This window comes from Capsicum annuum, chromosome 4, assembly GCF_002878395.1.
Source record: "Capsicum annuum cultivar UCD-10X-F1 chromosome 4, UCD10Xv1.1, whole genome shotgun sequence".
NCBI classification, from domain to species: Eukaryota; Viridiplantae; Streptophyta; class Magnoliopsida; order Solanales; family Solanaceae; genus Capsicum; species Capsicum annuum.
In genome coordinates this window covers 10,781,251-10,805,252 of record NC_061114.1, presented here as the reverse complement: position 1 = coordinate 10,805,252, position 24,002 = coordinate 10,781,251, and the positions used below count along the sequence as shown (strand labels likewise).

Here is a 24,002-nt window from a genome sequence, read left to right as displayed (position 1 = left end):
GTCCACCTTGGAGCGATTTTCACTCATATGTGTTACAAGATTGAAGTTTTTTTTGTTGACCTTTTGTGTAATTAAAGTGTCTACTTATACACTGACAAAGTTAAAGGTCATAATTATAATTTGATGTCAGGTTATCCTGTTTATGTATTATCTATTATGCCTTTTAATAAACCACTCTCATTAGTTTGCTATTTGAAGTATTTGAACTCCCTTTTGGAGGTGGTTTGTGTTTGACCAACACATGAAGCCTTGAATGGCTAGTTGGTATCTTCTTTGATCTTTCCTTCCTTCACATTCATGCATTCTCTATATTTTTGGGAGTATCGAATATGAATTCAATTTTTCTTTATCTAAATTGATTACTTTAAGTACAAAAGATGTCTTCCGGAACCAAATGAATAATAATATTTTCTCCTTTTGTATTGTAGAGAAGCATTTCTATGTCAAAGGCAATCTCCATGGTCCTTGCAAGTGGAGTTTTTCTTGTTGCCATAAGAATTCTTGGTCAACGCTATCTTCCTCATTTCCCCATTAACAAGTACCCAGTCAACTCATCTAACATGATCTCTATTCAGCATCAGTCTATGGAATCTTGCAAGGTATGAATTTTATTAGTTCATCTAGTGTTGTCTCTCTCAAGTTCATTTTCGACTGTACTCTGCTTGCTGTACCTACTTCATTGGCTGCTTCACATGAGGGGAGATAAGTATCTTGTGTTAAGCATTTACCATGTAGTGGATGAGACATGCTTTGCATTATTGACCACTTTATTGTTTTTTACGCTCTTTTAGTTGATTATCATTTTACACCAGGCATTTTGTCTCTTTTTATCAGTAGGTAATGTTGTTCAATCATCACATTGCCAAGTGCTCCATCGTTGCTTCTGTAGTTGGAAGATTACTGTGTCTCCATCGTTAGGAGAATCAAGGAATTTTATCGTTGGCCTGGAGATATAGTGGATGTAACTGAAGCATGAGATGAATTCCAAAGATTCAGATCTTAGTTCCATCTCCACGCAATCAGAAGGAATTGAAGATGAGATGAAAGCAGCTGCACAAGATATTGTCAGGTTCCTTTTTAGGTTGCAGTTTCTGGGTTTACTTTTCTCTTCTTTTGTTTTTTTGTCAGCTCCACGAACATAAAAACACAACACTTAAATATAATTAATAGTCATGGTCAGCATCAAGGACAACGAAAGGCTTTGGTCTTTTGTGAATATTTAACCAAATATATTCCATTGGGAATAACTAAGAATTGCAAGAGCGGTAACCACTGTATTTTATGGAATCTAGTTTACAGCACTGTTCACAACTGTAGGCCCCCCTTGATAAATGCTTCAAAATTTTCTAAAATGAGCTAATTATAGTCAGATTTGCACTTTGAGTTAACGACATTTCTGAATTATAAAATCTTAGCGTTGAAGATCCTATAGTCATTGCTACGTCTTTTTTTTTAAAAACATAGCTCCTAACGCTTTTGATTTTAGTTTTTCTTGTCAAGGCCTTTCTCTGCCTACAGAAGCCATCCATCTCATCAGGACACTGGTGAAGCAGTATAGGAAAAGGAAGAAGGATTTGCACATGGTATTTATTGACTTAAAAAAAGGTCTATGATAGAATTCCCACGGAGGTTCTTTGAAGGTGTTTGGAGGCTAGAGGTGTACTTATAGTAAGCCTGTCAAACGGGCCTGGCTAACCCAGCTCAACCCGGCCCATCCCAACCGACTTAGCAAACCCGGCCCGGTCAGCCCACGGGCTGTAGGATACCGAATTCCGGGCGGTTATTTTTTGGTTTGAGCCCGGTTAACCCGGCCCGGACCAAACTCGGTATGGGGCCAATGATTAATCGGTCCGGAGTAATTTTTTTTTTTTTTAAATCGAAATTTGTACAAAATTGGACCATTGGGCCCAACGGCTATATTACCGTTTGGGCCCTTAAAATGGCTCAAATGACCTTTTTTAATTTTTTTTTTTAAATATTTTTTTAATCCCAATTTTTTTTTTTAGAAATACCCTACACTCTCAAATCATTTTTCACACAAATTTTCATTCTCTCAAATCTCATTCTCTCTCAATTCTCAAATATTCTATATATTTAAATTTCTAAAGTGCTCACTTTAATTTTTTAATTTTGTGATTACAAAGTACGAGTGAAAGTTTCTAAAGTCGCAACCTTCGGATACTTCCAAAATTTGGTATTATCGTTCCATCTCTTACGTTTAATTTTTAATTAGTGTACTAATTGTTGAATATTTTATTTTATTATATTTGTGTTTTGACTTTTTTAGTTCAATTTATATTATGGATAAATTAAAAAACCTCGCCACTAAAGGTGTTAAAATTTTTTGTCCCAGATGCAATAGTGGTAGTAAAAAGCGAATTACTAGCGGTAGAGGTACTTCAAGTAGTAGATATACCCATGTGCCTTCGCCTCCGGTACCGCTTGGTACACCTTTTGAGGAAGAAATAGGTGTAGGTGCTCACGATAGGGATTATGTAGAAGCTTAGAAAAATTACGATATAGAAGAAGAAAATGAACTAGATGCGGTTAATTTAGACAGAGATGATGAAAATATTGGTGAGACACCCGCAGTAGGAAATACTAACGTTAGATCTGAATCAGTTAATCTCCCTTCCCGTCCTCCCCGTGCTCCAAGACCTTGTAAAACAGCTAGTATTGCATGACAATTTTTTGAACGTATATCAAATACTGAGGTGCAATGCAATATTTGTCAACAAATATATAAGCATAAAAGCGGAGGCAAGCAAGGGGGTACGAGTACGTTAATGAGACATATAGGTGATGCTCACGAAAGAGAGTTAAATATTGCACGAGGTGGTGGGGATGTTGGTGGGCCAACGGAAACTAGAATGGACCCAGCAACCGGTCAGGTAACGAAAAAGTATAATAAATTGAGGGATCGGGAAGAAATAGCTAAAATGATAGCTGCGGGTTGTTTGCCTTTTAGTTTTCCTTCTTCTGATGCCTTTATTCATTATATTCAAGAAATTTATAATTCTATGTTTAATGGTATTCGTAGAAGTACTTGTTGATCTGTCAACATTGTTATAAAATATTCAATGTAGATTGTCCCTAACTTCTGATCTTAGTCGTGCTGTAAATAAAAATGATTATTTAACCGTTACTTGTCACTGGATGGATAGTAATTTTGTGATGCAAAAACGTATTCTTGTTTTTTTATATGATGAAGATCGTAAACATACTGGAGATTTTATTGCAGATTCTATTGTTAAAGTTGCTAAATTTTATGGTATCAAAAATAAAATCTTATATATGTATTGTTTTTGATAATGCTTCTAACAACAAGACTATTATAAAAAAGTTAAAATTTAAGCTACCTCCGCCGTTGCCTGAAATTTTTCATATTAAGTGTGCATGTCATATATATAATTTAATTGTAAAAAATGGTCTTGAGTTTTTTGAGTTTTATATTGAAAAAATCCATCTTGTTGTTGGTTTTATTTAAGGAAATAATCCTAGATCGAGAATTAGAGAATATAAAGTTAAATGTCAAGAAAATGGACTTGCACCGATATTGATGCTCGAGGAAATTGATATTAGATGGAATTCTACGTATGATTTTTTAAAAACTTGTTATAAATGTAGAGTTCCTATTACACTAGCTTTTAACAAACATTGCGGTCCATTTGTTGATTCTGCTGATTGTGTGTTACATGATTCTGATTGGGTTGTAATTAATGATCTTGTTAAGTTTTTAGAAAATTTTTATGTAGCTACAGTTGAATTTTTCAGTGCTTATTATCCTACTTTTTGTAATATTTTGGCATATATAACCGATATTTCTGGTTTGCTCAAAGAATATAAAAATAAATAAGGTTATAAAGAAGCTGTTGGTGCCATGTTTACTAAATTTTAAAAATATTTTTTCCCGATTCCCCCTATTTACTTGGTTGGTGCTATGCTAAATCCGTGCATGAAATATAATACTATATGCCACTTTAGTACTCTTATATATGCTAACTTAGAAATAAATATTAACAATGCTTCTCAAAAAGTACAACCTGATTTGTGGACGGCTATGGGTGATGCAAATGAATACATAGAAAAATTATATAATCACTATACTGATTTATTTGATTTAGCCGTACCTACAAATATCACTTCAACTGTCGCTCCTCATCCTCCCGAGGAGCCATCAACTTCTAAAAGGCTAGCACATAGTGGTTTTCCTGATTCCTTTTATGATTTACCTTGTTGGAAGAGTGTTGATGAGAGAGCTTACACATCAAGTTGTTGGGAAGAGCTGAAATATTATCTTCGGTCGCCGCCAGAGGACCGCAGGCGACAGATCAACACGTTAGATTGGTGGAGGAGTAATGAAACACAATATCCTGTGCTTTCAAGATTAGCTAGATATATCTTGAATGTTTCAATGTCAACCGCTGCATCAGAGAGCGTCTTTAGTCAGGGACGACAGCAACTTGGAGACAACCGACACTCATTGGGAAGCAATGCAATGAATGTTCTAGTTTGCTTCAGAGATTGGATTAGAGCGAAAAGAGGAAACCAAGGAATGAAACCGAAGCCGAACGACGAGCAGAAACTTGAAGAAATTATGTCTTCACGGGAGAACTCAGTAGAATCAAGTCAATGCATGGTTTTGCCCCCGTTGACTTTGACTATCCTATGCAAGTTCCCGTTAATATTAACATGAATGAGTTGGAAAAAATGATGCATAATTTGTAGATTTTTCATTCATGTAAATTATAAATTTTGGATCATTCGCAATCAATAAAATTTTCCAAATTCATTCACTCCTTAGTCCCCACTTTGTAATTTTTTTCATTTAATGATTTAAATTGAATTTATAGTTTAAATTAAAAACTTATTTATATTTTAAATTATAAACTTACTTCTAATATATTATTAATTTACTATCAAGTATTATTAATTTGTTATATTAAGTACCATACGTTTTGTATATTTGTGTATATATCTTCTATAGATATATATATTTAATGAATACATGTGCATATGTTTTATAAAGTGTATATATATATATATATATATATATATATATATATTGTAGTATATGTTTTATTTAAAGTAGTACATATATATTGAATGTGCATATATATATGTATATATCTTCTATAGATGTGTATATTTAACGTATACATGTGTATATGTTTTATAAATTAGTATATAACTATATATATATATATTGTAGTATATTTTATTTAAAGTAGTACATATAAATTGAATGATGCGTATATATGTGTAATTGAGTATATGTGTTTATATTTTTTAAATTCTAATGTAGTATATACTATATATATAGTGTATATATATTGTTTAACGTATTTAAAATGTATATAGGTAGGTATAGATAGTGTATATTGAAAAACCTTTTTTTTGATCGGGTTTGACTGGATTTTTTACCGGATTGAGTTAAGTGGTCCGGGTTAAGGATTTTTTTTAAAACTTTACTGTTGAGCCCGACCCACTTAACTCCAACCCGGACTCAGCCCGGACCACAACCAGGATAAATTTAATGGGCCAGTTTCGGGTTGACCCGGCCTGGCCCATTTAACACCCTTATCCTATAGTCTAAGTTAGGGTGATTAAGGATATGTATGACAGAGCCAAGACTCCGGTTCAGACGGGGGAGGGGACTCGGAGCACTTTTCTGTCTTGATTGGGTTACATCAAGGATCGACACTTAGTCCGTTTCTTTTTGCCTTGGTGATGAAAGTTTTGATGCAACACATTCAGGTGCCTTATTGTTTGCTTTTTGCTGATGATGTAGTCCTGATTGATGAGACTCGTAGTGGAGTTAATGTTAAGTTGGAGGTTTGGAGGCAAACCCTTGAGTCTAAAGGGTTTAGATTGAGTAGGTCCAAGACGGAATATTTGGAGTGTAAGTTCAGCGAGGTGTCTCATGAGTCCGATATGGTTGTTAAGCTTGACACTTATTCTATTAGTAAAAGAGATAGTTTCAAGTATCTGGGTCAATGATTCAGGAGAATGGAGAGATTGACGATGATGTCACTCATCGGATTGGGGTAGGGTGGATGAAATGGAGGCTCGCCTCCGGTATCTTGTGCAACAAAAAGGTACCTCCCAAACTTAAAGGCAAGTTCTACAGAGTGGTGGTTAGACCGGCTTTGCTATATGGGGTAGAATGTTGGTATGTTAGGAAGACCCACATTCAGAAAATGAAGGTGACGGAGATGAGAATGCTTCAACAGATGTATGGGTGTACTAGAAAAGATAGGATTAGAAATGAGGTTATTCGAGATAAGGTGGAAGTCGCTTCGGTGGAAGCCAAGATGAGGGAGGCAAGGTTGAGATGATTCGGTCATGTGATACGGAGGAGCATGGATGCCCCAGTACGGAGGTGTGAGAGGTTGGCTAGGGATGATTTCAAGCGAGGTAGAGGTAGACCGAAGAAATATTGGAGGGAAGTGATTAGACATGATATGGCGAGACTTCAGCTTACCGAGGACATGCCCCTAGATAGGAAGTTGTGGAGGAGGCAAATTAGAATAGAAGGTTAGTCTGAGTTAGGATGTTGTATGTTTTGGTATATACTTGAAGTATCTTGCTTTGGGTATTATTGAATATGTTAATTTCTAGTATATCTTCTTGTTTTATTACTATTCCTTATCGTATCTTAGATTGCTTTATTTTGAGCCGGGGGTCTATCGGAAACAACCTCTCTATCTCATGTTGAGGTAGTGGTATGGACTGCGTACACTTACCCTCCCCAAGACCCCACTTGATGGGAATATACTGGGTATGTTGTTGTTGTTCTCATCTGGATTTCAACTCTTGCTGTTTATGGGTTTGGGTACTCTATACCACTTCTAGGTCATATGTATTTCTTTCCTGCCACTTTTAAAATGTTCATTGATGTCGATTCTAGTTTCTCTCATGCTTAATTCCTATGGGTGGTTGTTCCAAGTCTATAGTTGCCAGTTGAACATGGCTATAGATTTGACATGAACGTTTTCAATTGACTAGTTCGTATGTTCCTGGAATTAGTTGGTTTAGAGGTGCTTATCATAGTTGATGTGCTTATATATACATATGCCAATAAGGTTATTTTATCTCGGGATGGTAAAATTGTTGAATTCCAGCCTACAAGTCGCGTCGCTGAAAATCAACGGACAGCAAACCCTTTAGTGAAAGAGCTTTATAAAAAGAAAAAACTTGTTCCTGGTAAGTACAAACATTCACACTAGCTGTTTCATTAATTGATTGTCTAAGCTAAGCCTACGAAGACATCAGTTACTTAGCTTGAAGGATTTTTGAATGCAGGCTTGATAGAACAAGATCTCATGATGATAACCCGTCCCAGTGATGTTGTTGTACTGGAATTATTGATGTCATCAAATCCCCAAAGTCCATTAGCTTTGGTAAGACCAGTTACTCAAAATAGTAGATGAACATTTTTGGGTCGCTACATTCGATTTGTCTCTACCGTTAGTCTGAGGAGCATATACGTACCTTTTCATTAACGGTAGGGGCATATGTGTACCCAAAGTATGACGGAGGATATATATGTACTATTTATCATAGTTCGAGGGTATATTTGTCCCTTTTCCGTTGTTGAAATGTGATAACTCTAAGGATTATAAGCAGAATATCCGACGCTTATCGAAACCAGTCATGTGTGGATAAGACAATCAATCAGTGATAACATCAAAAGTCAAGTTTGTCTTAACAACAGTAAAGAGTACATAAATATTTCTCCATGAAACAACATAGCCAACAGGAAGTAGAGCTTCTGACTCAATCAACCATCACGGTCCACTCGTGCGCGGAATGCATGAGTGTGGAAAGCACCTGTACCCAATAGGCCTACAATTCTGAACTAACAACAACTATACCACATTAAGCATGACATTTTACCTCAACGAGATCTCCTTAGCAACGTAATTTAAGTATGGGGGGAAGAATCTGAGGGTAGCCTGATGATGAGGAACTAAATCTATGATGACTATTAGGCTTAAGTCATCGACAACCACTTTAAGTTGTCCCAAAAATTTACTTAGACTCCTCAACTAAGATTTGTACCTATTAGGCCCCTAACCCATTCAATTCTATACCTATCAGACACAAAGTGCTAATGTGGCAAGGAAAATGCTATTCACTCTCCTTAGGAGCGTGAATAGAGTACCAAATGGTATATATATATTTTTTTTTTTGTTAAAAAAAATCACACTTCAATTTATTTCATTAATAATTTCTAATATTAACAAATTTTAAAAAATAAAAGGAAAAGCAGCCCCCCTCCTTTGCACCCCTCTCTCCCCTCTCAGCCATCTTCTTTATCATCCTTCATCTGTATTTTTATTTTATTTTTTACATTCTTAACAATCTTATAAGTTTTTTAAATTCGTCAATTCTTTTCTTTAATCGGTCATTGCTGAAAATATATGCAATATATTCTTTATTCGTCAATTAAAGACTGATTATAGATCAAACAATCTCTGAGCCATATATGTAATCACGAATTTATGGAACAGAAAAAGAATAAAAAAAGCAGCAACAACAAATTTGATTCTTGAATTGGGAAAATCCATTTTTTCCAGTGAAACTTCATTTTTTCCGACTAACTTAACATGAATTTGAGATTACTTTATTGATATTATTAAAGAATTCAAATTCGAAGGAACCCACAACACAAGAAGAAAAATAGCAATAAATATGAATTGGATTGTTAAAGAAATATGATTGCTAAAAAAAAATTTGAATTTTTTTTACAGAATCGGAGAAGGTATGGGGGAAAACTTGATTTTCTTTTTCTTTTTTAATCAAAAATTGTAAATTGTCACCATTATTATTTTTTTAATATTTTTTTGGATTCACATGCAAATGGCATCATTTAATTTGTTGTATTGCCATGTCACAATTGCACTACACACACTTTACATTAATAGCTTATTGTTAAAAATGTGTTTAAATGGTTTTAAATTCAAGTAGTAAAAGTATTCAATGGGTACAAGACCAGCAGTAAAGGTATTCAATAGATACAAGTCTGAGTTGAGGGGTCTAAGTAAATTTTCGGAATAACTTAAAGTGGTTGTTGATGACTTAAGTCATGACTAGTATTTTTGTAATGTTGTCTCGAAATAGTAGTACCAAGCACGTATTTAATTGCGGAAGGCAAATAACAAACTTTTCTTTTAAAACCTTTGTTAACTTAAATACTACACAATGTGTCACACTTTTAAGCCATTTGAAAACTTAGAGAGAAAAATATAATTACCACGTGACAAAAAATCCTTCATTTTAAACCAACTATCAGTTTCTTAGTGAAAATCATCATTTTGCATTAAATATACAATACATTAAGAAATAATAAGTAACAATCAAACAAAGTGTAAGAGACATCTTTATCTACTTATTGCATTGGCAGACATCTTTAATGCCCCCACGTAACTTGGAAAATTTATCTTTTTCATCTAAAATGAATGGCTTCTACACTTGGATATCAAATTGGCAACAACCATATTTTTGTTTTATTGAAATGATATTTTAGTTGTATTAATATTTATATGGGGGAATAAATGAAGAAAAGTTGTTTTTTCCTTTTTTCTTAGAAAACAAATTTGAAAGAAAATATTTTTAGATGACCTCAGATATCTATACCTTTAATTTTGAGTGTGTACAAGTAGATATTTAAACTGTCATAAAGTTAAATAATTAAACACATGCGTCCTAAGTGGCAAATAAGATGAGATGCACACGTCCTACATGTCATATCGTGTGAGATAATATCAGCCAAAATAAATATGAGCAAAATAGAGCCCTCTTTTTTGTGGTTTAAACTCATGTATACCTTTTGCATTCTCATTTTCAACAATGTGAGACACACACCACAAGAATGTCAAGAAAATTTGAATTCTTGATGTGTCCACACAAGCAAAAGACACATTTGTGTCCACACTTTAGTATGTACCGGAACGGATGTAGAAGGATGTCTGCGGATTCGACTAAACTCAGTAGCTTTAGTCCAAATTCAATATTTTTATTAAAAAAAATTCACTAAGTATGTACAAATTTAAATTCAAAACCAGGTTATCAACACCTGACAAATGTTGCTATTTTTGAATTTTAACCCATAAAATTCAAGTTCTGACTCCCCGCTTCTCTAGGTTCAATGCTACATTTTTATTGACTGCTTTGCTTGCTTTATGATGAATTTGTGTAAAACATGTTAGCACACAATCACGATTTGCAAGAGTTAGTTGATTTGGTTTATTTCGAATGGTCAAGTCCTTGGGCCCTACATAAGCTGAAAAATAGATTAAGTTGGGAACAATATTCAAAAATGGATTTAAAAGAAAAGTATTCAAAAAAAGATATTCTTAAAAATTATCACTATATAAAGTCTCAAATACCACAGGTTAATAGCCATACCATTTTCCTACTAATTTATGCAATTATGGAGAAAATATTCACCTCTTTTCTCTTGTTGCTTCATTATGTCATGGTTAGCCGATCAATTAGCTCTTCTTTCTTTAAAATCTCAAATCATTTCCGACCCCTTTCACTTCTTAATGAAAGTTGGTCTTCCGCTACTTCTGTTTGCTATTGGGTTGGAGTCACTTGTGACTCTCGTCACCAAAGAGTGAAATTCTTGAATCTTTCCAACATGGCTCTTACCGGCATAATTCCACGTGATTTTGGAAACCTCACATTTCTTGTTTCTGTTGACTTGGAAAGCAACAAATTCCATGGAAATTTGCCTCAAGAAATGGGCACGCTTGCGTCGGCTTAAGTTTCTTGATTTAAGTTTCAACAACTTCAGAGGGAAGGTTCCCTCTTGGTTTGGATACTTACGTTATCTTCAAGTTCTAAATCTTAGAAATAATAGTTTCACTGGTTCCATCCCTTGTTCATTTTCTAATATATCCACACTTGAGACTTTGAATCTGAATTTCAATTCCATAGAGGGCCAGATACCAAAAGTGATTGGAAACCTTAGAGAATTAAAGTTGAGGGGTAACAATCTAATAGGCTCTATTCCTCTATCACTCTCGAATGCCTCAAGGTTGGGGACTTTAGATATATCTTATAATTCACTACAAGGAAACATCCCACAAGGAATTGGCAATCTTCACAACATGAACTGGTTGGCCATACAATTTAATCAACTTACGGGTTCTATACCATTCACAATTTTCAATATTTCTAGGATCGAATTCATTTCATTTACTGGCAATTGCTTTTCCGGAAGTCTTCCCAATGGTTTATGCAATCGTCTTCCGAAACTCAAAGGGCTTTATCTGTCTTATAACAAGCTTCATGGTCATATGCCTACAAGCTTGTCAAATTGTTCACAACTTCAAATTTTATCTTTTTCAGAAAATGAGTTTGATGGACCAATACATAGTGAAATTGGAAGATTGAGTAACTTGGAGATATTGGATCTCGGAACTAACCATTTTACTGGTACGTTTCATATTATGAATACTAACACAATTGTATCTTATTACTTCAGAAGTTTATTATATTACACATCAATTTCAGGGATAATTCCACAAGAAATTGGAAAATCTTGTTTATTTGGTAGAGTTAGCCATGGAGGATAATCAGATTACTGGCTCTGTCCCGATCTCCATATTAAATATTTCATCGCTGCAAATTTTGTCAGCATGGCAGAACAATCTTAGTGGATTCTTACCACAGGAGATTGGCAACTTAACCAAGATGCAAACTTTATATCTTGACGAAAATAGGTTTACTGGTACGTAATCAAAGTGATAGCAAGAGGTACACATATATTCTAATGGTGTTTCATGTTAATTTTTACAAATCCATTAGAACTATTACAATTCTATGAATTTATTCATGTAATGAGTTATAAAATGTAACAATTATAAATAAAACTTCTAATCACCATAAAAGGAGAGTCTTTTAATGTTTATAATTAATTTGTTTTAAGAAATAGCAAGTAAATTAGAACTCCTGTTGGTAGTTAGCTAACTTCTAATAAAGTATCAGTTTATATATTTGAGTTCATATAAAATACAAACCTGCACAGTCCGAAATTCATAGAAAATTAAATTAAAAACTTTAATGAAGAAGAAAAATATATAATATGTACATCCTTCTTAAGACTTTGATCAATAAAATCTTTTTGAGTTCTTGTCGACACCTTTTCATCAGGTCAAACTAAAGCATGAATCACATAGATATGCATTGACCTAACTAGTTCATCTCACTTGTATTCATTTTTTCTTCATGTGTTGACAGGTGAAATACCAAAAGAGATAAGCAATCTTGTTGAGTTGGAGAAAGTCTTGCATTTAATAGTTTTAGTGGTTCACTTGATATGGAGATCTTCAACATATCCGGGCTAAGAGTAATTTCTCTTACAAACAATAATCTATCAGGAAGACTCCCACCAAACATATGTTCTATCTTACCCAACATTGAAGTGCTTTATCTGGGCAACTTGACCAATCTTGTTGGGACCATTCCTTATTCTATCTCCAATTGTTCCAAACTTACTATTCTTGAGCTTTCACACAACAAACTCACTGGCTTGATTCCCAATTCGCTTGGATATTTGATTTATCTACGGTTACTAAATTTAGAGGAAAACAATTTAACCAACGACTCATCCTTAAGCTTCCTGACTTCCTTAACCAATTGCAGAAATTTAACATTTCTATCTCTATATATGAACCCTCTAAAGGCTGCGACACTGATGATCTATCGATGAATCAATTTTCAAATAGAATTCCAAGAGAAATTGGAGGATTGCAAAATCTGGCACACCTTTCTTTGAGACACAACAAGTTGCAAGGATCTATACCTGACTCAATGAGCAACATGGTAGGTTTGGAATTCCTAGACCTTTCTCATAACAATATATCTGGAATCATTCCTAAGTCTTTGGAAAAACTTCAAAACTTGAACTATTTCAATATTTCTGTCAACAAATTGTACGGTGAAATACCCTCGGGAGGTCCTTTCAAGAACCTCTCGAGTCAGTTTTTCATCTACAATGAAGCATTGTGTGGTTCTTCAAGATTTAGTGTCCCGCCATGCCCCACTTCATCAAAGCAAACATCAAAGAGGAAAAAATTGATAGTTCTTTTTCTTTTGCTCGCAATTGCAGTTGTATTTGTTCCTATGACCTTTGTGCTCCTATCGATAAGGTATAAAAGAGGTAAAAGTGTTCCTCAGCAAGCTGACTTATTGTCTATCGTAGAAAGAGAAAGGATTTCATACTATGAACTTCTCCGAGCAACTAATGCACTCAGCGAAAGTAATCTGATTGGTTCTGGAAGTTTTGGCTCTGTTTACAAAGGCGTTCTAAAAAGTGGAACTGCCATTGCAGTTAAAGTGTTCAATCTGCAACTAGATGCAGCATTCAAGAGTTTTGATATGGAATGTGAAGTTTTGCGCAGCCTGCGCTATAGGAATCTTGTAAAAGTTATTACTAGCTGTTCCAATCTTGATTTTAAGGCTTTAGTGCTCCAGTATATGCCTAATGGGAGTCTTGAGAAGTATTTGTATTCGCACAACTACTTCCTCGACATCAGGCAAAGACTAAGCATTGTGATAGATGTGGCATGTGCTTTGGAATATCTTCACCATGTGTGCTCATCGCCTGTGATTCATTGTGATCTAGAGCCTAGTAATGTCTTGTTGGATGAGGATATGGTTGCCCACCTAAGTGACTTTGGCATCTCAAAACTGCTTGGTGAAGATGAGAGTGATTTATACACAAAAACACTAGAAACATTGGGTTATATTGCGCCAGGTACGTCTCTTGATTTTTCTTTGAACATTACTTTTGCCTTTCTTTTTTTCAACCTAGTGATACGAGCCCAAGTTCACAACACAAGAAACAAACAACAACAAAAACAACAAGATGAACAACAAGTGCAAGTAAATCGAAATAGGCCACAAACGACTACACTAGTCTTCAAGAGTCACGTTTTTAGAATAAGAAGATGATATTAACAACAAGAACAAGCAAGTCAATAATAATGCTAGTGAATTGAAAGAGCCTCACATGGCTTCACTAGACTTCAAGATTCCAACAACACAAGATTAACAAGATTACAAGAGGGATAGTAACTTGGTATACAATATTCAATGATCTAAGAACCCTAATAAGAGAAAGGACCCTAGGATTAATGAATATTAATACCAAGCTATTACTTGGACCAAGAGAAACTCAAAGAACCCCAAAACCCTAGTTTCTAGCCAACACTAGTATCACTCTACTAGTGAGTTTTTGGATTTGGGGCTTCTCTAATGGAAGAGAGAAGTTCTAAAATATTACAAAGTGTTTGTTGTCTTCCAAAATATGAATGAACTAACTCAAAAATAACTCTAACACTATCTATTATATTAGTCCACAAAGGGAGATAACAAATGACCATCCTACCCTTGCCAAGGGGTGGCCTTGGAGTGTAAGTTTATTATACTTCAAGGCACCTCTTCACACTTAAAAAAATTTAATCCATTGGAAGGCTCAAGTACCAACTCACACATGGCCATTTGCATGAACATAGCTTGGAGTTTTTGTAACTCCCGAGCTTGGCTACGTGTTAATGGTTGTGAACTTGTTGGACAACTTGGTACACCCGTATCATCCTCTCCATATTGATAGGAATTTGACCTCAAATTTGATATTTGGTCATCATCAACCGCATCCACTAGAGAAAGATCACACACGTTGAAAGTGTTGTGCACTTGGTATTCCGGAGGAAGGTCAATCTTGTAGGTATCATCATTGATTCTTTCAAGTACTTGGAATGGACCATCACCCCTTGGCATCAATTTGGTCTTCTTTTGAGATGGAAACCGATCCTTCCTAAGGTGTACCCACACCCAATCTCCTAGTTCAAGAATGAGTTTCTTTCTTTCTTTGTTTGCCCGTTTTGCAATCTCTTGATTTTTCTTCTCAAGTCAAAGCCGCACCTTCTCATGCAACTTTTTCATAAAATCTGCCCGTTTTCTTCCATCTAGGCTAATCATAAGATCACTTGTCAAAAGGAGTTAAATCCAAAGGGGTAAGGGGGTTGAGGCCGTATACACACTCAAAGGGAGTTATTCCCGTACTTGAGTGTATGACACGATTATAGGCAAACTCAATTAATGGTATGTATTCCTCCCAAGAAGTCAATTTTTGCTTAATCATGGAACTTAGCATAGCACCCAAAGTCCTATTTACTACTTTAGTTTGAGCATCGATTTGTGGGTGGCAAGAAGTGGAGAACAACAACTTGGTACTAAGCCTACCCCACATGGACTTCCAAACGTGACTTAGGAACTTAGAGTCCCTATCACTCACAATGGTCCTCGGAACACCATGCAACTTGACAACATTATCAACAAACAAAGTGGCCACACTAGGTGCATCATCATATTTAGAGCATGGAATAAAGTGTGCCATCTTAGAGAACTGATCAACTACAACAAAGATGCTATTCCGACCTCTTCTATTCCTTGGCAACCCTAACACAAAATCCATAGATATATCAAGCCAAAGATGTAAAGGGTGGATAGCGGGGTGTACAACCCACGAGGTTGGAGTCGAGATTTGGCTCCTTTGCAATCTACACATTGGCTGTAAATCCTAGACACATCCTTGTGCATTTTTGGCCAATAGAATTGCTCCTTCAATATTCCAAGGGTCTTTTCGACCCCAAAGTGACCCATTAGACCGCCATTATGTGCTTCCCTCACAAGAAACTCTCTCCAAGATCTAGAGGGTACACACAAGATCCTACCTTTAAACAAGTAACTGTCAAACTTGGTATAGGGATTTAAACCCCTAGCCGGATCCCACTTGTCCCTACCCCATTCTTCGCATTCCCCATAGATAAGAGCAAAGTGAGGGTTCTCGGGATACAATTCCTTTAAAATCTCAAAACCCATCAATTTTGAAGACAAAGTAGACACAAAAATGTGTTTTTGAGACAAAGCATCGGCAACCACATTTTCCTTACCCTTTTCATAATGAATAACATAAGGAAAAATTTTAAGAAACTCAATCCACTTGGCATGCCGTTTGTGAAGCTTATCTTGTGCCCGAAGATGCCTCAAGGACTCATGGTCCGTTCGGATCACGAATTCTTTAGGTCATAAATAATGTTGCCAAGTGGCCAAGGCTCTAATCAAGGCATACATCTCTAAATCGTACGTAGAGTAGTTTAGAGTTGCTCCTTTGAGCTTTATGCTAAAGTAGGCAATAGGCTTCAATTCTCGCATTAAAACCGCGCCTATACCAACTTTTCTAGCATCACATTCAACCTCAAAAGTCTTGTCAAAATTTGGCAATTGTAACAAAGGGGCCGAGATAAGCATAGCTTTCAAGTCCTTGAAGGCCTTAGCTTGTTTATCTCCCCACTTGAAAGGCCGATCCTTTTTAATCACTTCGGTCAAGGGGGCGGCAATGGTGTAAAATCCTTTGACAAAACATCTATAAAAACTAGCCAACCCGTGGAAGCTTCTCACTTCACCTATGGTTTTGGGAGTTGGCCAATTTTTGATAGCGTCAATCTTAGATTCATTCACTTCGACCCCTCTTGAGCTCACCAAAAAACCGAGAAATACAACTTCTTGGACACCAAAAGAACACTTTTCTAAATTAGCATATAGCTTCTCCTTTCAAAGGACATCAAACACACATTGTAAATGTTTTACATGCTCATCTAAGGACCTACTATACACCAACACATCATCAAAGTAGAAAACAATAAACTTCCCAATAAAAGGCTTTATCACATGATTCATTAGTCTCATGAAAGTACTTGGAGCGTTTGTTAGGTCGAATGGCATAACCGTCCATTCATAGGGACCGAATTTGGTCTTGAAGACGGTTTTCCATTCATCACCCAGTTGCATACGGATTTGGGGATAGCCACTCCTCAAATCAATTTTAGAAAACAAACACGAACCATTCAATTCATCAAGCATATCATCTAGCCTAGGAGTAGGGTGACAATATTTTACCGTTATCTTATTGATGGCTCGGCAATCAACGCACATACGCTAAGTCCCATCTTTCTTAGGAACTAGTAGCATCGGGATCATGCAAGGGCTCATACTCTTCTTGATATACCTTTTGTTGAGGAGTTCCTCAACTTGGCGTTGCAATTCCTTGGTATCCGTCGGGTTGCTCCTATAAGCCGATTTGTTGGGCAATTATGATCCCGGCATAAAATCTATTTGGTGCTCAATTCCCCAAAGTGGGGGCATCCCTAGTGGAAGTTGTTTGGGAAAAACATCTTCATAATCATGCAACACACAAGAAATAAAAGGATTAATAGAAGAATTAGTGGGGTTAGTGTTAAAACAATATGCCAAAAGAAGGATGGGTGTCTCCTCATCATGATCCACAAAGAACTCCTTCTTTCTAACCAACATCACTATGTTTTCTTTTCCCATTGATGTTGAGGCAGCCCTAGATATCCCCACTACCCCATCTACGGGTTCCCCCCTTTTTTTTTTATTTTTGAATTTCTTCCCCTTTTCTTTCAATTCCCTCATCCTTTGATGTAAATCGTTCACTTGTGAAGGCAAAAGTAGATGAAGTGTGACCTTTCGTCCATCCTTCTAAAGTGTCTATCGATTAGGCCTCTTATCATGTTTGGTAGACCTATCATATTGGCAAGGTCTACCTAACAAAAAGTGACACACTTGCATTGGTATTACGATACAAAGCACTTCGTCGTGGTAATTTCCTACCTTAAATCGTATCACACATTGCCTCATGAATTTAAATTCACCAAATTCATTCAACCATTGCAACTTGTAAGGGCTAGTATGAAGTGTAGTTGGAAATTTCAAGAAGTTCACCTTAGCAACACTAACAACATTGGAACAACTACCATTATCTATCACCAAAGTGAACACACTTCCCTTCACAAGGAATTTAGTATGGAATAGATTCTCCCATTGGCTAGGATTATCTATCGCCTTCTTAATCATGGCACGCCTCACTACAAAGTTTGGAACCATGCACTCCCATTCTTGTGGATAAGCATCCTCACAATCATCATCATCATCATTATGTGGCTCATTTTTGGGTTCATCTCCATCTCGAGGGTCTGCCTTATTCTCTTCTTTTTCAAGACCCACTTCCTCACCAAGGTAATACAATATCCCTTCCCTTAGGATCAAATTGTGTCAGTTTAGACATTCATTGGCTTTATGTCCCCAACCTTGGCACTTGAAACATTGGAACCCTTTAGGATTAAGATGCTTGTCAGCTTCTTGTCGGGGAGAAAATTTGTGGACTGTTTTAGGCTTGGACAGCCTTATAGTGGCTGGTTGGTCTTTGTTTTTGGGCCAACCCAAAGATGGTTGAACCATATCTTTGCTCCTCGGCCAACCCAAGGTTGATGGTCCCTTTGCCTTGAACGACGATCTCTCTTTACGCTCTCTTTCAATCTCAAGAGCCACTTGAAATTTTTTTTCAACGGTGTCAAATTTGTGAAGCGTCAAATGAGTGGAGATCTATTTGTTTAACCCATACTTGAACCGAATGATATCATGGCTAATTTGTTCTCCACGATGATCAATTCCCTTGTCACAAATTGTACAACCTAGCAAGCAACTCATGATGATAACTTTTGGGAAGATACCGTTGCCTCATTAGATACCTTAGCGAAACTATGGTGGTGGTTGTCCATCAATTAACTCATTACTAAACCATTTGACATATTCCCACCATATGTTAGCATAGCCTTCAAACTAACCTATGGCATAACAACTCTTCTTCTCCTTCGATATATCATTCACTTAAAACACTTTATCACACGCCGACTCCCAATCAAGATACACCTCGGGGTCACTTTCACCCTTCAAGCTCAATTTGATGGTATTGATGCCTATGTTTCTCTCTTGGTGTTGGTTTCCCCTTTCTCCATATCCTCGGTATCTTCTTGGATCTACACGTCCCCCTCTTATCTTCTCTTCCCTCATATAATCATAGTCAAAGGCTCCATACCCTTCATAATACTCTCTACCATATTCCTCAAAGTTGACGGGATAGTTTTGGACGTTTGGAATTTGGTTTGGACGGATTGGATTTTGTGGAGGTGGTGGTCTTCTGTTTAGTGGAGCTTGGAAGGGAGGGTTCGGATTTTGTGGAGGAATTTAACATTCGAGTCCCTTTTGCGAAACTTGAAGAGTTTGGGAATGGGTTGGTCTATTGGAGTCTCGGTCTATTGCGGTATTTAGTGGAGCTAGTGAAGGATTTGGAAATTGTGGCCATGTTTCGGGAGTAATGGTGGAGGAAGAATTTCTATAATGTCCACTTGAGGAAACATGACGAGGAGTATAAAGATGAGAGTTTCTTTGAATCTCCACTTGTTCTAACCTCTCACTAATTGTTGGCACTTCTCCCCTTATAACTCTCACTTCCGTACTCAACCTTTCAAGAGCTCGGGTCTAGCCTCAAGAGTGGCCCTCATATTCTCTATTTCATTATAATCTACGATTTGAGACGTGGTTCCCTACATTGCCAAGGTATCACCTACACAAGCAACAAACAAGTTAGTTTAAAACCTCTCCTCACTCACACACTCTTGGATCACTCACTCTCGAGCTCTACAAGTATCGTAGATTGGCTAGTAACCCATGAATCCTTAAGGTTTGAGTATGCTCTTGTCCGGAGTAGATTCTCTTGTTTGAAACTCAAAGAATTCTTGTCGGACTAGAGTCAAGGAGTTACCATGTATTCAAACGACAAAAGCATACAAACAAACGATGACACGAATACAAGGCTTCAAAGGACTAATTGACAACCTAGTAGGAATGTACTATCTTGCTAATTAGTTCTCGAATCAATTAGAAGAAACTAAGAATCAATAATTAGAAACTAGAATATCCAAATTGAGCTTAATTAATGACGTGAACAGTGTTTAAGGTGATGTGGCAGCATGGAATTGGTCACGGGTCCATATATTTTGTTCAACAACTTGAAGACTTAATCTTCACAATTTTGTATTGGATGAATTTGCTTTAGGAGGGAAAGTAAAGTCTTGTAACTTTTCAACCTTTTCCAACCAAAAAAGATGAGGCTTAATTTTACTAGTTCCACAAGACAAGGCTTCTTCTTTGAAGGAAAAGTGGTTGGTAAGTCATGGAAGTGATGTTGGCAAGTCTTTTCACAAATAATTTTACAACTTTGTCTTACAACCCTTTTGGATCTATTTTAGTCTTTATAGTGGTCAAGATATGAGATGATAAGAATATCAAGATGTACAACACAACAATACTTCAAGAACACAACCACAATTCACCTACAATAGCCCACTTTAAAGTCAAGTAACAACACACAAACTTAGCCTACTTCAAGTTCATCATACTACCACTTCAAGTCCACAATAGCAATGTCAATATGTTAAGCTCAACTTAGCTTTAGACACCTTTTGTGTTGATGAGAAAGAAATCAACACAAGAAACAAACTAGACAAACAAAAGAACATCTAGATCTAAACACACAAACACAAATCTCGGCCAAGACAACAACACAACACAATTTTCTCGACCAAGAACAAGATGGAAAGATTTCTTTTTTTTTTTCTGGAATTTTCAAATTTCAGCAACTTTTTTTTTACTTTATTTTTTTGTATTTTTCAACTACCAAGCCCAAGATTGATTTTGTAGGAACAAAATTAACCACAAGATTTGATACCAAATGATACGAGCCCAAGTTCATAACACAAGAAACAAACAACAACAAGATGAACAACAAGTGCAAGTAAATCGAAATAGGCCACACACGGCTTCACTAATCTTCAAGAGTCACGTTTTTCGAATAAGAAGATGTTATTAACAACAAGAACAAGCAAGTCGATAATAATGCTAGTGAATCGAAAGAGCCTCACACGGCTTCACTAGACTTCAAGATTCCAACAACACAAGATTAACAAGATTACAAGAGGGATAGTAACTTGACACACAATATTCAATGATCTAAGAACCCTAATAAGAGAAAGGACCCTAGGATTAATGAATATTAATACCAAGCTATTACTTGGACCAAGAGGAACTCAAAGAACCCCAAGACCTTAGTTTCTAGCCAAGAGACAACACTAGTATCACTCTACTAGTGAGTTTTCGGAATTGGGGCTTCTCCAATGGAAGGGAGAAGTTCCAAAATATTACAAAGTGTTTGTTGTCTTCCAAAATATGAACGAACTAACTCCAAAAATAACCCTAACACTATCTATTTATATTAGTCCACAAAGGGAGATAACAAATGACTATCTTACCCTTGCCAAGGGATGGCCTTGGAGTGTAAGTTTATTATACTTCAAGGCTCCTCTTCACACTTAAAAAAATTTAATCCATTGGAAGGCTCAAGTACCAACTCACGCATGGCCATTTGCATGAACATAGCTTGGAGTTTTTGTAACTCCCGAGCTTGGCTACGTGTGAATGGTCGTGAACTTGTTGGACAGCTTGTAGAACTTGTTGGACAGCTTGGTACACCCGTATCATCTAGTTATCAAGTTACATCATTAAATTAATTCTTTGATTGTAGAGTATGGACAAGATGGATTGGTGTCTACTAAATGCGATGTCTATAGTTATGGGATCATGTTGCTGGAAACTTTTACCAGGAGAAAGCCTACCGAGTTTGAGGGAGATCTTAGCTTGAAACAATGGGTGAGTTATTCACTTCCTGATGCAGTAATGGATGTTGCGGATTCCAACTTGGTTCCACCGATGGATAATCACTTGAAGAAGAAGTTAGATTGTGTAGCATCAATCATGAAAGTGGCACTAGATTGTTGTATTGAATCTCCAGCAAGACGGACGAACATGAAAGATGTTGTAGGGATGCTAGAGAAGATCAGAATTCAACTTCTCGCATGTTGAACATGCTCTTGGCAATTCTTGTTCCAAATAACTTGTTTTGTTGCAAATGTTTTCTAAATAATTTTATTGATGAGAAGAATGTATTTTTTTTTTTTTTTTTGTTATAAAAGGAATTTTATGATTTTCCAAGGAATAGTACTCCTACACTTCTTTGTTCTTATGAACTAGCTTTGCTGATGTCCCCCAGTGCATTCCAGTTTTTATATTCTGCCTCTTTATATAACGTAGACTTAAAGCCCAAAGCAACTAACAGATTGCAGCATAGTCCCATAGTTCCATAGGCAGATTTTCTCCCATGCCCCCGTAGAATTCCTTGTTATTGTAGCTTCCCCAGACCACAAATAGCTTCTACGAGTAGCCTCTATTAACTTGATTGCTTTCATCGGCATTACAAACATTTGTCCATCCATGTATTGATCTTGGCAGTAATCTTTGCCAGTAGGGGTTTGTATGAGTTGCAGAACGGTGAGTCTTTAAATGGATAATGGAACACCAATATACTTGAAAGGAAGCTCACCACTCTCTTAGCCAAGCAGAGCTAGACTTGACTGGAGGAAAGATAACGAAAGAATGGAGTGGTTGGAACATGATACCTGTTCTGGTTCTGTTATATTAGTTATCTGGTGGGAGCAGACCATCATATGATTTGAATGAAAAAAAACCATTGCAGTTTGAAATACTCTTGTTTACAACTGTTGTCTCTCTGGCGCAATTTTATTGATGTATTGTGCTGACTCACTATGCTTATTATCTGACTTAAGGTCACCAGAAACCGAGACCTTTTCCCGGCCATACCAAACCAGTATATTTAATATACAGTTAGTTAAATTAGGTCCAGGGGTCTGCCTCCTCTCAATCTCCCACCTTCTGTTCGAGTAATGTATCACAGTTTGCTTTCGAAAGTTATCATGTTGGCAGGGGCGGCTCTACCTCTTCAAAAAATAGGCGGCCGCCTTAGGCCTCCGAATTTGAGGGGCCTCATTTTTTATAAATACTATTTATAGAAAAAACAATTTTTTTATATAAAAGAAAAGAATTATTAGAAGTAGTTCATAGATCGAGAGTATTATGTCTCAAGAAAGATTAAATGCATTAAATATATTATTACTTAAAACAGAATAATTAGAAAAATCGATTACATAATTTTGAAAATAGATTTTATTAAAAAAAAGTTATTTTTCTTATAAATTTAAGGCCCCGTTTAATTTTTGCCTTAGGCCAAAAATATGCTTGAGCTGCCCGCATGTTGGAAAATATTCGAGCGCTCTTGGTACAGGTTATGGTGTGAGCGACAATACATGCAGTCCCAATAGTGCTAAGAGATATACCAATTAATTATGTTGTGAAAGATGGACCATTTAGCACTAGTGCTGGGAGGAACAATATAAGTAATCAGAGTCTACGCGAAATTATTTTTGTGCGATAAAAAGTAAAAAACATTTTTCAAATTCAGTTCAAAATTCATTCATAATTGATCATCAAGAATTTTCTCCTTTCTCCTTTCCAACTTCATTGTTTTGTTATTAAAGCGTCAAACTCTATTAGTAAGAAATTAATACTTTCGCACAATTTAGCATATTAAGCTTACTATAATTAAGTAATAATGTTATGATGCATAGTATGTTGTTAGTACTTTAGGACACATTGTGCACCCAGAAACTACTGCATCAACACTCAAGTATAATGAGCTTCATTCTCTATCTTCTCGTAAAAAAAAAAAAAATCTTATCCTAAAAAAACACGAGTAGCGGATTAGGGGATTTCTTTTGCTACCATTATTATGGTTGACATCAACACAAACTAAGCTATATACTTGTCTCCAACATGGCTCTCGCGGTGCAAGGAGTATTTTGCTTGCCTAGACCATATGAGTTAGGGAACCAAGTAACTGAAGAGTCAAATGACATCAGTCGTTACAAAGAAATATTGTGTACTATTTAAGAATAAAAATTTATAGAAATATCTCTAAAAGAAACTAAAACTTAGCGTTAAAGGTCGTTGTGGATGAACATGATTCCTCCCTCTATAATCAAAGATTTTGGATTTGCACCCTGAATTTGAAAATAATCTTGGTAGAAAGTGTTTCCCGTTTAATGGGCCTTACGCGATAGGAATTCGGATTAGGGATGAGAGGGTACCTAATT

The 24,002-nt window shown here is 36.2% G+C and overlaps 2 protein-coding genes across 5 annotated transcripts; both read left to right on the top strand.

The window, feature by feature from the left end:
• The first annotated feature begins 977 nt into the window (after positions 1 to 977).
• LOC107869169 lies at positions 978 to 6,338 on the top strand. The gene is made up of 4 exons (XM_047411514.1): positions 978 to 1,069; positions 1,487 to 1,583; positions 5,758 to 5,835; positions 6,006 to 6,338. Exons 1-4 carry the CDS (start codon positions 978 to 980, stop codon positions 6,336 to 6,338), a joined length of 600 nt encoding a protein of 199 aa, XP_047267470.1.
• Positions 6,339 to 10,344: 4,006 nt separating this feature from the next.
• LOC107868291 (receptor kinase-like protein Xa21) lies at positions 10,345 to 22,258 on the top strand. 4 transcript variants are annotated; one of them, XM_047410721.1, is made up of 5 exons: positions 10,345 to 11,448; positions 11,527 to 11,743; positions 12,253 to 12,837; positions 13,124 to 13,771; positions 21,521 to 22,258. In XM_047410721.1, exons 4-5 carry the CDS (start codon positions 13,138 to 13,140, stop codon positions 21,856 to 21,858), a joined length of 972 nt encoding a protein of 323 aa, XP_047266677.1. In that variant the 5' UTR covers positions 10,345 to 11,448; positions 11,527 to 11,743; positions 12,253 to 12,837; positions 13,124 to 13,137; the 3' UTR covers positions 21,859 to 22,258. The 4 variants fall into 4 exon arrangements, with proteins under 4 accessions (XP_047266677.1, XP_047266674.1, XP_047266675.1 ...); XM_047410718.1 differs by having other exon boundaries at positions 10,354 to 11,448; positions 12,253 to 13,771; positions 21,521 to 22,249; XM_047410719.1 differs by having other exon boundaries at positions 10,354 to 11,448; positions 11,527 to 11,769; positions 12,253 to 13,771; positions 21,521 to 22,249.
• Positions 22,259 to 24,002: the final 1,744 nt, after the last annotated feature.

Coding starts and splice junctions, on each gene's coding strand:
- LOC107869169 (XM_047411514.1), top strand. CDS start 978: ATGAATTCCAAAGATTCAGATCTTAGTTCCATCTCCACGCAATCAGAA. Junction 1,070..1,486: donor GCTGCACAAGATATTGTCAG/GTTCCTTTTTAG, acceptor TTTTGATTTTAG/TTTTTCTTGTCAAGGCCTTT. Junction 5,836..6,005: donor GAGTTAATGTTAAGTTGGAG/GTTTGGAGGCAA, acceptor TCAATGATTCAG/GAGAATGGAGAGATTGACGA.
- LOC107868291 (XM_047410720.1), top strand. CDS start 12,721: ATGAATCAATTTTCAAATAGAATTCCAAGAGAAATTGGAGGATTGCAA. Junction 13,772..21,520: donor ATTGGGTTATATTGCGCCAG/GTACGTCTCTTG, acceptor CTTTGATTGTAG/AGTATGGACAAGATGGATTG.